The sequence below is a fragment of the Amphibalanus amphitrite genome, unplaced genomic scaffold (assembly GCF_019059575.1).
Source record: "Amphibalanus amphitrite isolate SeventyFive unplaced genomic scaffold, NRLGWU_Aamphi_draft 001523F_arrow, whole genome shotgun sequence".
NCBI classification, from domain to species: domain Eukaryota; kingdom Metazoa; phylum Arthropoda; class Thecostraca; order Balanomorpha; family Balanidae; genus Amphibalanus; species Amphibalanus amphitrite.
Genome location: NW_024883016.1, coordinates 116,602 through 134,017, shown reverse-complemented (window position 1 = coordinate 134,017; position 17,416 = coordinate 116,602). Strand labels below are relative to the sequence as shown.

Sequence of the window (17,416 nt, the reverse complement as noted above, 5' to 3'; positions counted from 1 at the left end):
AAATGGATACGCCTCGGGTTTGGTAACTGATGACTGCTAGCAACTTGTTTGCTCGATACCGTATTTCTCCGCTACCGTGCGCACCAATGCTACGAATACGCCCCATACCACAGACACCGTTAACGGCGCTCCCTGTCGGCCATCTTCACCGACTATCAAATCTCCAGCATCTCAACCCATTCCTAAATCCGTGCGTGCCGCCGACGGCCGTCCCACCGTCCCTGTTGGCTCACACCGGAGCGACTGGGGAGCGGGTTTTGCAGGGACTACCCGGCTCGGAATGTCAGTCGGCCCGCCGTCTGCCGGGGATCCGCCGACGGACGAGCCGTCGCCTCCGCCGCGCGGCGGCCGGTGACTTTTTACCTGCCTGGCGGTGCTGCCACCTGTAGACCGCCGCCGCCGCCGAGCCGGGCCGGTCGGCAGTGGGGCGGCGGGACCTGCAGTCTGCCGGCGATCAGCGGTGGGGAGGTGCAGGTGTGCAGTGACCGGCAGTAGCGTGGAGTGACCGACCCGGTGACTGAGAGAGCGAGACAGGGCCGCGGGGAGGGGAGTGAGGTGACAGTGGGAGCCGACATGCGAAGGCTGCGGCTGTGATGCGTTCATCACGGAGACACAGGATCCTGGCAATGGTGAGTGACCGTACGAGCTGACCCGTCGAGCGCGGCAGGGGGTGGGCGGGCGGCAGCGGCACGAAAGGCCGGCGCATCGGGACTAGCGGCCACCGGCCGGGCCGTGGCCGGGCGCCCTGTTGCTCGCTCTATTGGGGGTCAGATTTGTTCGCGTGCCGTGTCAACTTTAAACAATCATAATTTTCACTTGTTTATTTGTTTTTAGTTTTTGTCCGAAAAGTCAAATTGTTACACAAATAGTATGAGTGACTATCAGGAGTCAACTTCTTATAGCTTCTGACTGACTTGGAAAAGGCAATAGCGAAATTTCTCAGTGAAATTCGCGACTTGTCTAGTGAAGAAGCGCGGAGGCGACACGGATACCTCGCCGACTGTGCTCTTACCCCATAGCCGTTATCGAATGCTCGGCACGAAGGAAGGGATTAAAAATGCATTAATTTGAAACATAAAACCCAACTTTCAGAGTCCCACTATGTCGGAACCCGGATGTCGTTAAATGCCGCGATCATTTGCTTGTCCATAACGGTATGTAAATGCAACATCACCGGCTTGTTTTTGCTGAAGCGTTGTTGGACCTGCGATACGCAAGGTCAGCTACATTCACAACGATATACCTACCCCGGCTGAGTATGTTAATGGGCATAGTACTTTCCCACGGATGCTTGAAGACAAATTAAGTAAACCGTTCATAATACGCGTAAAAATTTCAAGCAGTGCGACTAATGAGAATATCTACAATATACATTCAAGAAAAATATCAATCTTATTCAAGGAGGCATGTAACGACTTTCTCTGGTAATGGGAGGAAATCAGAACAAATTATTCAGCTTTTTATGCAATCAACAGCATGACTAGAGAGCCGACAAATGGCGATGGCCGGCATGTCACCGCGCACCATAACCGCATCCAAACTCTGGCTTGCTGACAGGTTGCAATTATATTTCGCTACATTACCGGTGTTTCTTAGTAAGTAAACATGCCATGCAAACAAAAGAATACAGCCTCCTTGAAAATAGGTGGAAACTCTGACACATTGGACAGCTGAATACTGCTATGGATGTTGCAATATGTTACACCTCTCTTGTTTGTCAGCAGCGATAGAAGTACACCCGCCATGGGAGTATTTTCTGCTGCAGTATATCCGGGACACTGGCGGTCGCTCGGGCCGGACCGGCTGTCTGTCCGTGAGACGTCAGACGGCTGTAATTATTTATCGCCACGGCATGACTGCAGCCGGCACCGGTGGAGGGAGCACGACCCTCGTCGGCCGAGAGGCGGCCGGTCGAGACACGGTCCCGATACGGGGCGGGGGGCTAGCAGACCACAGCGGCCGATCGGTGGATCAGAGCGGCCGATCAGAGGATCACAGCAGCGGATCAGAGCGAACGATTAACGGATCAGCGGATCACAACGGCTGATCAGTGGATCGAAGCGGCTAATCAGAGGCTCACAGCGGCCGATTAGCAAATCGGTGGATCTCAGCTGTAGCGCAGGGCGCAGCGTGCAATACGGCATATCCCAGCTGCCGGGTTCGGTTGAGCTGACAGTGCTCGCCCGGGCATATAGGGCCTTGCTCGCCTGGGTGGGTGGCTCGGCAGTTCGGCTCGGATGACCGAATAGATGGTTGGTATCATCACATTAGTTAACAGCCCACTGCATCAGGCCTAAGATGGAAAGTTGGGAAGGTCGGCCGAAGTTTGTCTCTTACATGGTGATTGTTGGTGCTATAAAAAGCTGCCGCGACGAACAGAGTGGCTGTTCCTGACCAGCTGATGTGAGCCCACCATCCGCAGACCGCCCCCTGCCGATCCATGTTGTCAGGGACGGCTCGGCAGAGCGTCCGCACGACCTTCACAGCCTGCAGAGGCGGCAGATCTCCGCGGCCGGGGGATGGAGGGGAACGTCAGCCGGTATCGGCTCCGTCTGAGCCGAGAATAGCATCTCTGGGCACTACCGATATGGTCACTGAATGACAGAAAAGCTTGGTAGTGGGTACGAAGAACTAAAAAGCTTGATTTGGGGCTCGAATAGAGTGAGCGGAGGATGGCCAGCACGAGGAGGGAGGGAGGGGCAGAGGGGTGGGAGGAGACCCGAGTCGTGGCGCGCGGTTTGACGGCCCGGGTCCAGGGACGGGGAGGGGACCGGGCCGCGGCCGAGGCGAGATAAGGCACACACAGTAGGTACACACGGGGAGGGAGGGATCTGCCGCAAAACAGGTCAGGCAGTCAAAGACGCGAGCTCAGAGGCGGCGGACAGTGCAGAAGGGTGGAAACCAAGCGACAGGCTGTGGAAAATGGTCGTGGTCTCGGAGGCAACGGGCAGTCGAGAGAGTGGAAATCGAGCGAATGACTGTGTGATATGAGCGAGCAGTGGGCGAGGACGGGAGACAGGTTTGTGGCACGACAAAGTAGCTGGTGCTCAGCAGAGGGAGCACAAGGGAAACATACATGGCCGGTAAGTCAGGCTAGCGTGCTAGCGAGACTAGTGATAAGGGACCTGCATGGTTGACCCGCTCAAGAGTCAAACGAATGGAATATGCCGTGAACGAACCCAGACCATTGTGCAGAGACGCACTTGGCAAGTGAGTGTACGTATGTATGTATATGTTAACAGGAAAGCCGCAAGGCACATACGAGACTCTAGGCATCAGGAAAATAACGAATCGGCTCGGCTGATATGACATGTGCAGCGATGATACGCACTCTGGCTGGCAGAGTGCGCCGGGGTAGAGCGAGCTCAGCTGGCTATGTGTGCCGAGTTGATCGTATTTTAAGTGTCGAGAGAGAGAGAGAGAGAGAGAGAGAGAGAGAGAGAGAGAGAGAGAGAGAGAGAGAGAGAGAGAGAGAGAGAGAGAGAGAGAGAGGGAGAGAGAGAGAAAACATAGTGGCCCTCGGCTGGGTGTGTTCGCCGGGGTAGGATCGCGATCGGCTGGCTAGGTGAGCCGAGTAGATTGACATGGTATCCCGGCTAGCTGTGTTCGCCGGGTGGTCCCGCTCGGCTGGATGTGTTCGCCGAGTGGTTAGATTTCGTGGGTTTCCCGGCTTGCTGTGTGCGCCGGGTGGTCCCGCTCGGCTGGATGTGTTCGCTGAGTGGTTATTTCTCGTGGGTCTCCCGGCTAGCTGTGTGCGCCGGGTGATCCCGCTCGGCTGGATGTGTTCGCCGAGTAGTTAGATCTCGTGAGTACCCAGGCTGGCTGTGTGCGCCGGGTGGTCCCGCTCGGCTGGATGTGTTCGCTGAGTGGTTAGATTTCGTGGGTTTCCCGGCTTGCTGTGTGCGCCGGGTGGTCCCGCTCGGCTGGATGTGTTCGCCGAGTGGTTAGATTTCGTGGGTTTCCCGGCTAGCTGTGTGCGCCGGGTGGTCCCGCTCGGCTGGATGTGTTCGCTGAGTGGTTAGTTCTCGTGGGTCTCCCGGCTGGATGTGTTCGCCGGGTGGTCCCGCTCGGCTGGATGTGTTCGCCGAGTGGTTAGATTTCGTGGGTTTCCCGGCTTGCTGTGTGCGCCGGGTGGTCCCGCTCGGCTGGATGTGTTCGCTGAGTGGTAAGTTTTCGTGGGTTTCCCGGCTAGCTGTGTGCGCCGGGTGATCCCGCTCGGCTGGATGTGTTCGCCGAGTAGTTAGACCTCGTGAGTACCCAGGCTGGCTGTGTGCGCCGGGTGGTCCCGCTCGGCTGGATGTGTTCGCCGAATGGTTAGATTTCGTGGGTTTCCCGGCTTGCTGTGTGCGCCGGGTGGTCCCGCTCGGCTGGATGTGTTCGCTGAGTGGTAAGTTTTCGTGGGTTTCCCGGCTTGCTGTGTGCGCCGGGTGGTCCGGCTCGGCTGGATGTGTTCGCTGAGTGGTAAGTTTTCGTGGGTTTCCCGGCTAGCTGTGTGCGCCGGGTGGTCCCGCTCGGCTGGATGTGTTCGCTGAGTGGTAAGTTTTCGTGGGTTTCCCGGCTTGCTGTGTGCGCCGGGTGGTCCCGCTCGGCTGGATGTGTTCGCTGAGTGGTAAGTTTTCGTGGGTTTCCCGGCTAGCTGTGTGCGCCGGGTGGTCCCGCTCGGCTGGATGTGTTCGCCGAGTAGTTAGATCGCGTGAGTACCCAGGCTGGCTGTGTGCGCCGGGTGGTCCCGCTCGGCTGGATGTGTTCGCCGAGTGGTTAGATTTCGTGGGTTTCCCGGCTTGCTGTGTGCGCCGGGTGGTCCCGCTCGGCTGGATGTGTTCGCTGAGTGGTTATTTCTCGTGGGTTTCCCGGCTAGCTGTGTGCGCCGGGTGGTCCCGCTCGGCTGGATGTGTTCGCCGAGTAGTTAGATCGCGTGAGTACCCAGGCTGGCTGTGTGCGCCGGGTGGTCCCGCTCGGTTGGATGTGTTCGCCGAGTGGTTAGATTTCGTGGGTTTTCCGGCTTGCCGTGTGCGCCGAATTCCGGTCGGCTGAATGTGTTCGCTGAGTGGTTATTTCTCGTGGGTCTCCCGGCTAGCTGTGTGCGCCGGGTGATCCCGCTCGGCTGGATGTGTTCGCCGAGTAGTTAGATCTCGTGAGTACCCAGGCTGGCTGTGTGCGCCAGGTGGTCCCGCTCGGCTGGATGTGTTCGCTGAGTGGTTAGATTTCGTGGGTTTCCCGGCTTGCTGTGTGCGCCGGGTGGTCCCGCTCGGCTGGATGTGTTCGCTGAGTGGTAAGTATTCGTGGGTTTCCCGGCTAGCTGTGTGCGCCGGGTGGTCCCGCTCGGCTGGCTGTGGGCGCCGAGTAGATAGATCTCGTGGGTATCCCGGCCGGTTGTGTGCGCCGGCCGGGTGGTTCCGCTCGGCTGGATGTGTTCGCCGAGTGGTTAGATCTCGTGGGTCTCCCGGCTAGCTGTGTGCGCCAGGTGGTCCCGCTCGGCTGGATGTGTTAGCCGAGTGATTAGTTCTCGTGGGTACCTCGGCCGGCTGTGTGGTTCAGGTAGTCCCGCTCGGCTGGATGTGTTCGCCGAGTGGTTAGACCTCGTGGATCACCCGGCTAGCTGTGTGCGCCGGGTGAGGGAAGCACATCTGCTTTCGGCTGGTTGTGTGCGCCGGGGTAGATCGAGCTCGGCTGGCTATGTGTGCCGAATAGATAAAGCTAGCAAGTGTCACACTGTCGTGCGGCTATGGTATCCCGGCTGGTTGTGTGCGCCGGGTTGATCGAGCTCGGCTGGCTATGGGTGCCGAATAGAAAAAGCTAGTAAGTGTCACACTGTCGTACCGTGCGGCGATGGTATCCCGGCTGGTTGTGTGCGCCGGGGTAGATCGGATAGTCAGCGTCACGCTGATGTGAAGCCGGAAGCGTCATAGTTCATTAACTAAGTTCAATAAGTTTATCGTTAGTTCATCAAATGCATCATACTGCAAACCCTCCGACTCGGCTGATCGCAGGGAGCGCTGTGGCACCATTTTGAAGCCATTTTGAAGCGCACACACAGTCTTATTGCGTGCAAAGTTATTGGTTGAAAAAAAAAAATGTAGTCTGACCTCATTTGACCCGACCTTAGTGGTTGAAGCATAGGTACAAATCACGTGTTGATGTAACTGAGGTGGTGCAACATAGAAGAGCTGAATTGGAACATATATCTTTCATATGTATAATTTGCAACATTCTTGCAAAATTTCTTCGAATGCGTCAGGTCGCTGGATGACCTCAGGTCAACCGAATTTGGAAAGTGGAATGCATGTAACGGCACTCGAGGAATTTAGCGTGTCCTGGGAGTTTGAATCAAATCGATGAACAACTCTGGTTTTCATGGAAATGGTGTTTTCAGTGCCATTTTGACGATGTACCGTTTTGTGAACTGGTGACCTGACCTGAGGCCAGCGGAACTCAAACTCCCAGGGCAAATGGCAAATGAATGCCCCTGAGTTGAGTCTCAATTTGGTGGCGCTGCGTGCCACGGCACTCGCGCTATTAACGGAAACTCTGTTATGCCGTTGCCGCTAAAACAGTCCAATTTTACCCTGAGTCCGGTTTTGGGACCGGGTGAGCTGACATGGATGACGGAGACCTGAATTTTCAGGAAGGGTGCCGGGAGGTGGCCACGGAGGATATGCAAATTTGGCGGCGCCTTTTTTGCGCTATTCGCAAAAGAAAACCCTTGGGGATGTATCAACCCCTTCTCCGGTCGAGGTCTAAGAATGGCTGACTGTGTACGACGAGTAATTCGACCAAGAAAGTGTCACGCTGCTGTGCAGAGACGTTTGCCGGCTGGCCGTGCGCTCTGGGCGTTTCGACCTGGGCTGGCAGATAGCGGGCTGTGAGCGCCAGGTAGTCGAACTTGGCTGGACATGTGCGTCGGGTAGATCGAAATAGTCAGTGTCACGCTGCGGTGCAGTGATGGATTCCAGGCTGGGTGTGTGCGCAGAACAGACCGCCCCAGTCAGTGTCACGCCGCTGTGCAGAGATGTATTGTATGCCGGCTAGCCGGGTGCGCTGGGCGCCCCGAGTTCGGCTGGCTTTGAGCGCTGGGCGGATTGACATGGTGAGTGTCACGCTGGCGTGCCGCTGTGGTTCCCGGCTGGCTGTGTCGACTGCGGTCTTCCCCAGGGCACGTATCAACAAGACGGTTCAGGTTAGACCGTTTCCAACGCTAAGTCGGAATGTATAACTGCACAACTGCAGGTCGTCACTGTCCCGTCGCGGCGGCGGCCGCCGCTTGTGATCCTGATGGGTCAGGCTTTCGAATGAGCCTGATCCGTCCACCTATCATATCCCTCGCCCGTGTGCGGCGTTCTGTTGTGTCTAACGTGTGGGTAGGGGGCCGGTTGGACCCCCTCCCCCTGCCGTTCGGCTCCTGATTGGGCTGGATATTTGCGGAGGGAGAGAGCGTGCTGCCCGTAACGAGAGACACCGATGACGTCATCAGAGTCCGTTAATGGTTAAGAGATAGGGACTAAGCTAGTCCCACTCTGCACCTGAAGGGAATAAATTTCTTCAACACCGAAGATGCGGGGGTTGCGACCATGATAGATGGTGGTTTCTTAACCTGGCCGCAAACTTGGCTAATTCAACTCAAACTAATGCTAAAGTGGGATGGTCATTTCAAAACTGCTTCGTGACTGTTCTTATTGATGCAAAATTCGACATCAGCTCCAAAACTACCCTGGAAGCATGTAAAACTCGTAAAGCGAACCCAGGTCATCAGACCAGTTTCGGTCGCCAATGGGACGTCATTAGGCTCCGCCCACGCGAGCCTCAGGGACGTCACCCCAAACGGCCGACTCGTCTCGTCTCGTCTCGGCCGACGCCGGCTCTCCCCCAGCAAGACATTGAACGCGACGGTTAGTGTATGCATAGGTTGGACCACCGGCTGGTTTGACTGGATCCGGTTATACTTTGACCACGTGGTGTGGGCGTCACATTTCTGTTGGTTTAGACCCGGCGTCGGCAAGGCGGTCTAGAGGACGTTAACAGGGTCAACATGTCGCCAACTGGTCGGTGCGTGTGCATGTCAGCGCGGCCTCGGTATGGTATCGATATATAACTGGCGCAATAGCGGCGCCTGCCAGTCATGCCAAGTTCCACACGTATAGCCCAGCAGAAAAGCAGCGCGGCAAACTCGCTGACTAGTGCTCGCGTCAAACGCGAAAGCCGGAGATGAGGGGAATCTGTGGACACAGTGGTGCTATTTGCTTACGGCCTGGACGGCCGTAGCGGTGAAACAAGCTACACCGCCGACAAACCGACAAACAAGGGACTAGGGAGGGACCATGGCCTGGGACGGACGGAGAGGAGAGGAGAAGAGAGGAGAGGACAGGAGAGGGAGACAGAGAGGAGAGGGAGGAAGAGAGAGAGAGAGAGGAGGGAGAGGAAGAGAGAGAGAGAGAGAGAAAGAGAGAGAAAGAGAGAGAGAGAGAGAGAGAGAGAGAGAGAGAGAGAGAGAGAGAGAGAGAGAGAGAGAGAGAGAGAGAGAGAGAGAGAGAGAGAGAGAGAGAGAGAGAGAGAGAGAAAGAGAGAGAGAGAGGGGGGTGCGGCGACATGGATAAGGGAACGTGCGGCCGAGCGGGCGGACGCGCGAAAAAACGACCTGGCGTGGCTCATAACGCACACCGCGGCGCCGGCGCGGCGGCCCGGTCAGGCAAGTGCAAACAGCAGATAGCCCGGCACGGCAGGCTGTGGTACTGCGATTAAACAATCTTAGGCGTGACTTCGGGGGCGTATTCATAACTAGACTCGTACATGATCTTACGCAGTCATAGGCTGGAAACACCTATATAACCACATGTACGTACATTCTGCTCCGTTGGCGAGTTTGGCGTCTTGTTATCGATCGTGATATGAACGATAACACGATTTGGGTGCAGACGGCCATTAACAGCCAATACTGGACAACAGATTTGGGGAGCGAACGGTATGAGACACTCAAATCAGTAATAGGGTCCACCTATAAGCTTGATTTGGGGCTCGAATAGAGTGAGCGGAGGATGGCCAGCACGAGGAGGGAGGGAGGGGCAGAGGGGTGGGAGGAGACCCGAGTCGTGGCGCGCGGTTTGACGGCCCGGGTCCAGGGACGGGGAGGGGACCGGGCCGCGAGTTTCCTAAGTGTAGAACTATTCATACCGTCGCCCGTTCGAGTGACGTCATCACTCGGCGCTGGCGGCTAGGTGCATGGATTGGCGGGTCCTTAACTTGGCGAAGAGGCGGAGCCAGTTATCCTGCGTAAATATTTAGTCAGTCTTAATTTTAGCGAGTTCCCTAGCTAGAGAAGTAACTTGTTCTACGTGAATATATAACCGGTGTTATTTCAGTTATCGTTCGTGCATTCGCCCACCTTGGAAGCATATCTCCTACGAGGTGCTTGAGTTTTGACGGTGTGGTTTGTGCACTGCGTTCCGCTTCAGCATTGAGCAAATGTCTTCAGTATTACGGCTGGTGATACTGCCTATCGGCGTTGAATGATGTTTGACACCAATAGGACATAATTTAGCAGGTAGTGCGAATTTATTATTAGCATATTTATTAGCGAGATTATTAGCAGATTTATTAGCGGATTTATTATTTATTTTATTAGCAGGTAGTGCGGAACTATAGTGCGGATAGTGAGTGACGCCATCTGGACCGATGCTGGAGATGGTAGCGCCACCTGCCGCCACTTAACTGCTCGCTACTTGTAACAGTGCCTGGCTGGTGCTTTGTGTTGATTGTTTGAAGCGTAGTGTAGTACCTTATGACGCATAATATAAGGTCACTTTGCAAAATGTGAGGAGCATGGACGAATTAATTTTTCAGACGTTGACGCCTTAGTAATACATAATTGTTCCCAACACAAGCTATGCATTAGATTTTAATGTAATTGCTCAACTTCCCATAATAACACCAGGGGCGCTAGTGCCGCGCGCCGCTAGCCTATCATCGTGCAGCGATTGGTCAGCCGACTGTGAGCCATGACGTCACAGCCTGTAACGTCATCTCGGCGAAGCTTGCGCCAATCATGGACCTTAGGTATGGGCAGTTCCACACTTAGGAAACTCGCGACCGGGCCGCGGCCGAGGCGAGATAAGGCACACACAGTAGGTACACACGGGGAGGGAGGGATCTGCCGCAAAACAGGTCAGGCAGTCAAAGACGCGAGCTCAGAGGCGGCGGACAGTGCAGAAGGGTGGAAACCAAGCGACAGGCTGTGGAAAATGAGACCGCCCCCTGCCGATCCATGTTGTCAGGGACGGCTCGGCAGAGCGTCCGCACGACCTTCACAGCCTGCAGAGGCGGCAGATCTCCGCGGCCGGGGGATGGAGGGGAACGTCAGCCGGTATCGGCTCCGTCTGAGCCGAGAATAGCATCTCTGGGCACTACCGATATGGTCACTGAATGACAGAAAAGCTTGGTAGTGGGTACGAAGAACTAAAACAACCAACACGGAATGGGTAGCAACTGTAAATTATTTAAATGGAACGGCGGCATTGAAGCTGATCCATCACCCCTCGCGACGTCGACAGTTCATTCATCACGGCGCATTGCACCACAGCTGCGTCCTTTGCATGAATTCCTCCGGTGACGTCATTCGCCACTCATCCCCACCAGTGACGTCGGTTGCCGGCACTCGGGTCCGAGATCGAACATCGCACTGCTTTGCATTATCCGCGGCCGACCACAGGGCTCTCCTTCCGGGCGGGCGCTGCAGTCAGGAACGGTTCCCGGGCAACCGCGCGGCGACGCCCGCCATTGCATGCCGGCGGCGAGTTTGCAGGAACGAGGCGGTATCTTCTGCGGAAAGTCCAGGGCAGAGTGTACCATGTGAGAGCGCTAAGAGCCGCAGCGGCCGGCCGGATGAGGCGCCGTCTCATGGCGTGTGTATGTGTGTCTGTCTGTCGGGCAGGGAATTATCTTGCCGGCCTGTTTAGCTACCGCTCGCTCCCGCAGCGCCGAGGGAATTAGCAAACCAGGTCATCATGACAGATTGAGAGAGGAAGACCGACGCAAGCCTGCCTGTCCGAAAACACCAATTAGTAAACCAATTAGCGCGCTATTAGACACCAAATAGCCACCACCAGGGTGCCTTATGTCCGTCACATTAACCAACACGTTAGAGGCGCACTAAAGCATCAATCACCGTCGTTACCACACCCAATCAAGGGCCAGATGGCTGAGCCCCAGTGAGATTCAGATTCCAGACCCCGGCGCGGTGGTTTGGGACAGCTTTGCTTCCTCTCAAACCAAACACGGCAGACACGCTGTCGTTGACTGTCTATGGGTAGAGCCCTACACAGTAGCGGCGGAACACCTTCAATTAAGGGGTGGGGGGGGGGGGGGGGCACCGCCGACTTTTGGTCCCATTCTTTCCATGCAACGCCCATAGGGCTAATGTTAAAATGCCTAAATCAAAGGGGGCACGGTACCCCGGTGCCCTCTCCGTTCCGCCGCCTATGGCCCTACATCCCTTTCTAACGCGTGTGTCTATTCTGTTTCCGTCAGTTCTGTCCAGTCACGTTGTATGTGTCTCGTGGAGCGGAGGCCAATGTTTTCAGATAAGCCCTTGTCCTATTGCTGAAGGAATGATGTGGGAATAATGAAGAGCCAGAGCGACACATCACATGGGTGAGAGACGCCGTTGTGTGGCTAGCGGAACGGCGATGGCGTGCATGTGGTATGTCTAACTGAGGCGCTTTTAGTCAATGGTTGTGTCTGAAAGTGTTCTGAAAGAAATGACCTTCATAGCTCATTGAGCAGGCAACCGGTTTTCGTCCGACGGACGTCTCAATGTCGGACAGACACTCGGCCTAGCTGAGGGCCAGATGCGGCCACTGGGACAGTGTGCTGCAGTCAGAGCAGTCGAGATGGCGCTCTCCCGATACAGTGTCGTCATTCTGACGTCACTTGATCGGTGTAATTGTCCGTATTGCGCCAGTCACGATGCAAACAGACGGAAACTAAGGAACTTTTCCCTTGCTCTCGGGCTAAGCAGCGAGTGTTTCTGAAGACAGCACCTATGTAGAAAAGGTGAAATTTGTTGCCTCCTATTGTTCGGATATTGTCGACTAGGTCCACCAAATTGATAACTGTGCGAAATGATATCAAACCACTTGCGTCCGTCGGTCGCATTTAATGGCTTAATGATGCGTTAACTCGCGACAGCTGACCGGGAAGGAACAATGCAGCACCCTGGCGCTGCAACCGTTGTTCGCATGCATGTTCGCATGCACTATATGACTTGCATGCGCGCGTATACCGGGCTGTTGCATACATCAGCATGGACACCCCGTCATGAGGCCCTTACACCGAGCTCCGCGCATGTAAACAAGCTTTTCATGCACCTCATAAACAATGTATTAGAATGCAGACCGCGTTTGATATCGGCCTTCAGTGTTTTGGCGATTTTATTGCACGGAATTTGAATTGGTAAGCGCGGCATTGGTCTTCACGAACCGGCGAGCACCGTTCGAGAAGATATACAGCCATCGGCAGACCAGCGGTCCGGCGCGGCGGGGCGGGGCGGGGCTGGGACGGGCGGCGGGGCGCAGGTCGAGGGGTGCAGGCAGCGGGCAGCGGGCGCCGGCCGACCGGACGGCCGGTGGCTGCTCGTCCCTCCCCTAAATATCGAGCCTGGCCGCGCACCTGCCGAACACACAATGGGTGACACAATCGCTGCGGAGACGTCGCCTGCCGTAACTCCGGCCCGAGGCCAGCAAATGACGCTCTCTGATCCGGTTGGAGGCTGCCGCTCCCTGCCTTCCGCCCTCCACCTTCAACTGCACCACCCGCCGCTCCCTCCCGCCCGCTACCCTCCGTGGCCTGCTGCCGGACGTCCCAGCCAGCCCGGCCCGGCCCGGCCCGCTGGGCTGCTCTCCAGCACTGTGCAGCGCCGGCGCGCCGCCCGACCGAGCCGACAGGCTGAGCGGAGGTGGGGTCCGTTTACTGAGCGCTGACCTGGGATTGACGACCGAGCCTCCCCGGCGGGAGCAGAGCACGCGGATCAGCTGAACTGGGACGCCGGCATACAGAGTGACAGCGGTCGAGACTGACACAGATGTTTGTTGACCAGAGCTGTCGATGGCATGTGATGGTTAGAGAACTGGTCCAATCACTGTCTACAAAAGCATTACAGTAAACGAATTTTCTGCCTCCCAAATGGGGTCCATATGAGATCACTCCTTGGTTCACAGTTCAGCTGCTCTTTGATAAGTACAGATGAAAAACGGCACCTGATACAGAGCCACTTCAGTGCAAGACATCGAAAGTGACAGTAAAGATTACACCTAACCGGGATTCCACATTTTCACTTTTAACTTTGACACTCCGTTATCTGTTCGAGTGGTATGTCCCGACCCAACCGTGCAGGCCAGCCCGTCTTGGTGACAAGGACGCGGCCCAAATCCTCCCGATACGTGGCAGCCGGCTAGAAAGTCCGCGCAGTCCGGAGGTCCGAGAAAAGCTGACACTATTCTTTTTACACCTGACGCCGGACAGCACTGCGGTGGGCGAAAAAGCTATTTTGCTGATGGGGCGGCAGCCACCAAGGGCAGCGGGTGTCTTTGGAAGGTGCCGCCGCTCACACAAACAATGCGGCAATAAAAATTGGCGGACATCTTTGTTCCTGTGTATCTCGTGAGTCTTGGCGCAGCCGAGAAGCTAACAAGTCTTATTTATACATCTCCGGTACAATTAGGTACAGGAAGAAGTTAACCCTCGCCCGTAAACGGCGATCTGCCACCTTCGCCCATGCAGGGGGGGGGGGGTTGGTGCGACCCCCCCCCTTGGCGTTTGAAAACGGAGCGTCGTAGAGCTTAGCGGAAAAGACCAACGGATTGCTCTCGCCGAGATCTCGCGATTGGTGGTATATTTTTTGGTCCTAGGTCAACATTTGACCTACTTTTGACCGGTCAAAGGTCAAATTTTCGGAAAAATAGACTTTTTTCAACTTTCCGCGGCGATTGCGGCAAAACGGTGGGAGATATCGACTTGAAACCTTCACTGTCGTGTTCCTTGATCAATTCTCTATCGTTTGGTATGTATTTCGTTTCCCTAGCTCTAAAAATGGCGCGTTGGGAGCGCCGGAAGTCGGCAAGGTCACAGTCGGCGGCAGAAATTCGAAAAATCAAAATTTAAATTTTTGAAATCTGATTATATTTTTGGATTTGGAAGGTCCATTTGCTCCCTATAGAAGCTAATATTGCTGCATATTCCCATTGAGGTGACAAGAATTCGCAAAATAGTGGTTCGGGCGCTTTTCAAAAATAGTACCGGACGCTGTTCCTCTTGTGACGTCATAGCTCCGTGACCTGACCTGACCCGGTCAAGTTTCTTATACCATATGATAGCCAATACTTGCCCCAACATGCATGGGAAGTTTCATCACGATCCATCAACCGATGTCCGTACTACCGGCAGGAAACCTCGGGCGTTGGCACTCAGTTTGTGAAAATCCGGCCGGAGGCTGTTCCCTTTGTGACGTCATAACTCCGTGACCTGACATGACCCGGTCAAATTTTTTTATCAAAAGATGCGCAAGGTTTGCCCCATAAGGTACCCAAAATTTGGCGGCGCTGCGCGCCGCCGTTTTTGCACTATTTCCGAAAAACCTCAGGGGGGGGGGTTGCACCAACCCCCCCCCCTACATGGGCGAGGGTTAATATGCAAAATACATTGTGTAATGCTGGTGGAATATAATGTACGGTACGATTTGACCGCGGAACAAGCTATATATTATAGTATGACGCATAAATGATGCAACCAAATCGTCACAATCAAGAATGCGTGACATTTTATGTGCCCGTTGTTTCAAAGGAAGACAGTTTTTTTCTTTTATATAGCAAAGTTTATTCATCTACCATCAATAAACTAACAACAATTTTTCCATGAAAACAGCGTCACAGTGTCGTTCCGTTAAATAATACTCCTCTTCATTCATGAAGTCCTGGATTTTGACCTACCACATTGCATAAACACATGTAAAAGCCAGCACCTGGGTGTCTCGTACTCAAAGGCCTGGTTATTTCTGCCAGTTTCGCCTTCAATGCTATCCCACTCCCACCAAACCACGGACAAGCCTGCATGGCGACACGGTCTCTCATGTAATCTGACTCCGGGGGGGGGGGGGGTGAGCCCTAAGCCGCCGAGCAGGCCGCCCCGTCTCAGACCGTGAACAGAGCTGCGAACACATGTGCCGCCACCATTGTCGGCGTGTAAACGATGCCGATGACAGTGGGATCACGGACAGGCCGACTGGAGAGGCCTGTCACACGGGTCGCCAGTACCCCGAGCGGCACTCACGAGCCGAGGACGCGTGTTCCGGGAACGGTGACGCGTGAGCCGGGACCGCCGCTCCGTCATGTAGCATTTATGTCGGCGATGACAGCGCCGAGGGCGCAGTGAGCCTGCAATGGAAGGAAAACCGCGTGCTTCACACAGTTTTACATTGTTCTCGAGGGTGTCGGTTGACGGTTGTCACGTTGTTAGACCGTAAAGATGACAGTGACACCGAGGAATTCTAGAAGCGAACCGGACCCTTGAACTCTGCTGCTCGCGTGTTCACGTAGCCTCATCAAATTAGCACGGTTGGCCGGGCTCACCTTTTTTCTATAGCCCCGAGATCCCCGAGGGATAATTATCTGAAGCTGAATTTTTCACAAAACATGAAAGATATGTGGTGGATTCGTCTTCTTTATGATGAGTTTCTCGGATCAGCTGTATACTTTCAGCTAGTCTACATATATAGCTCCTATTTGGTCAGCATGAAATAACCAAACCATTTTCCATGTTTATTTCTGCACGGCATATTTCTCTAAGCTTAGCTGTTCCCTGAGGGCAAAACGTCAACGTCTATTTTCAGTTTCTGATTGACAATGTGATCTTGTCGACCACCTCAGGGTTTGCAACTTTCACTAGTCACCACAAACGTCTTCGGTTGCACTTCACCTACCCCGTCACTGTGGTCAGAACATCTTGCTTCTGCTGTTACACTGACAGAACTGTCAACAGCTTTCACCTGATATCTCAAAATATTTTGACCACAGATTTCACTAGATTTTATCCAAGATTTTCAACCCAACTTCTATGGAGCTCACGGCGGAGCCACTTAAAATATTTATGTAAAAAGCTCAACAGATATCAGCGCTGGGTTGAAATATTTTGTCGGACATTCCCTTTCTCAGCTTAGCAGTCACGGGTTTGAAACTTTTATTGAGCGTAACGAGAGTTCCAAATCCATATTTGTGTTGGATTAGCTGGATGAAAGTGGACACTTTTGATATTGTTTTTGTATGAGTGGAAGCGACACTGTTAGGGCCGCTGGAACTTCGATCTAGACTTCGATCTAGACATAGATTGAGATTTTGTAGTTGACGAGCACTGCACAGTGCACATTCACACGAAGACATCCACTTCGGTCGTGAAGGAAACTGATAACAACATAAGAATCGGATGGAATGCTGTTTACCCATGATAAACAACAATGACAACCGTATCAAAGGCAAATACTTATGTGTCACATTTAACCGAACAAAGAGAAGGACAATAGTTGTCATTTATTCATTATGTTTAGCAAGCTGTAAATTGCACTCAAGGGTCAAAAACGTGATTCCGTTTCTGTTTAATTATTGAGAGAACAAGTATTGTTCACATTTTCGGCACAGAGCATAAAGCACAGGTGCAGCAAACGACTACCCATCAACGCTCCATTCAACTATTTGACCGGTTTGAATAATGAAGTTGAATCATTTGTTCTGTACGTGATGTGACCATGCTTGTGTGGTTTTATCCGCATAACTTTGGCTTGAAGCATGGCCGCGGCATGTTTGATCGCCAGACCAGCTAGATAAAACCGAGTGGAATTGCGAACGGATGAGAACAGGGATTATCATTGATACAAGCTCCCGCCAGGTTTCCGGCTGAAGGCGAGCGCTGCCAATGCTGCAGCACGGTGCTATTTTACATCGTGATCTAGTTCTTTCCATACGAGACGGGGTCTGATTTTACCGGCGCTGGAACGCCACCGAGCCCATCAACAGGGGCTTATGGAGAATACCGCGGGCTCGCCGCGGAATGGGACGTGCTGGGGGCAGGGACGGTCCGCAGCGGCGGTGGTATTCTACTCGGGTCAGACGCAGACCAGACAGCGGGGTTGGTCTGGATGGCTTCAGGTCCTTGTCTGATGGTGCCCGACGTTCGTTTGTCCAACGCTTTTTGGGTATTCTGACCAGGCAGTCCTAGCATGATTTGTCAGAATGGGAAGTGAGAAATTCATTGTTTTGTAAGCGCTTGTAACAATTTATATAAAGATAATTTGTCTGCTTCTCTAGAAAACAAAACTCATGTTTTGCCCTTTTAATCGATTTTGGCACATTTTTACCCCTATTCCAAATATTGGTCATCAGCT

General features: G+C 54.1%; 1 protein-coding gene across 1 annotated transcript in view; it reads left to right on the top strand.

Annotated features, from left to right (window-relative positions):
• Nucleotides 1-439: 439 nt before the first annotated feature.
• Nucleotides 440-17,416, top strand: part of LOC122373618 (basic proline-rich protein-like) — a 62,045-nt gene continuing 45,068 nt past the window's right edge. The window contains exon 1 of the mRNA XM_043351868.1: nucleotides 440-629. Within this exon, the coding sequence (XP_043207803.1) occupies nucleotides 594-629 (36 nt within the window). The 5' untranslated portion in view covers nucleotides 440-593. The remainder of the gene's footprint in view (nucleotides 630-17,416) is intronic.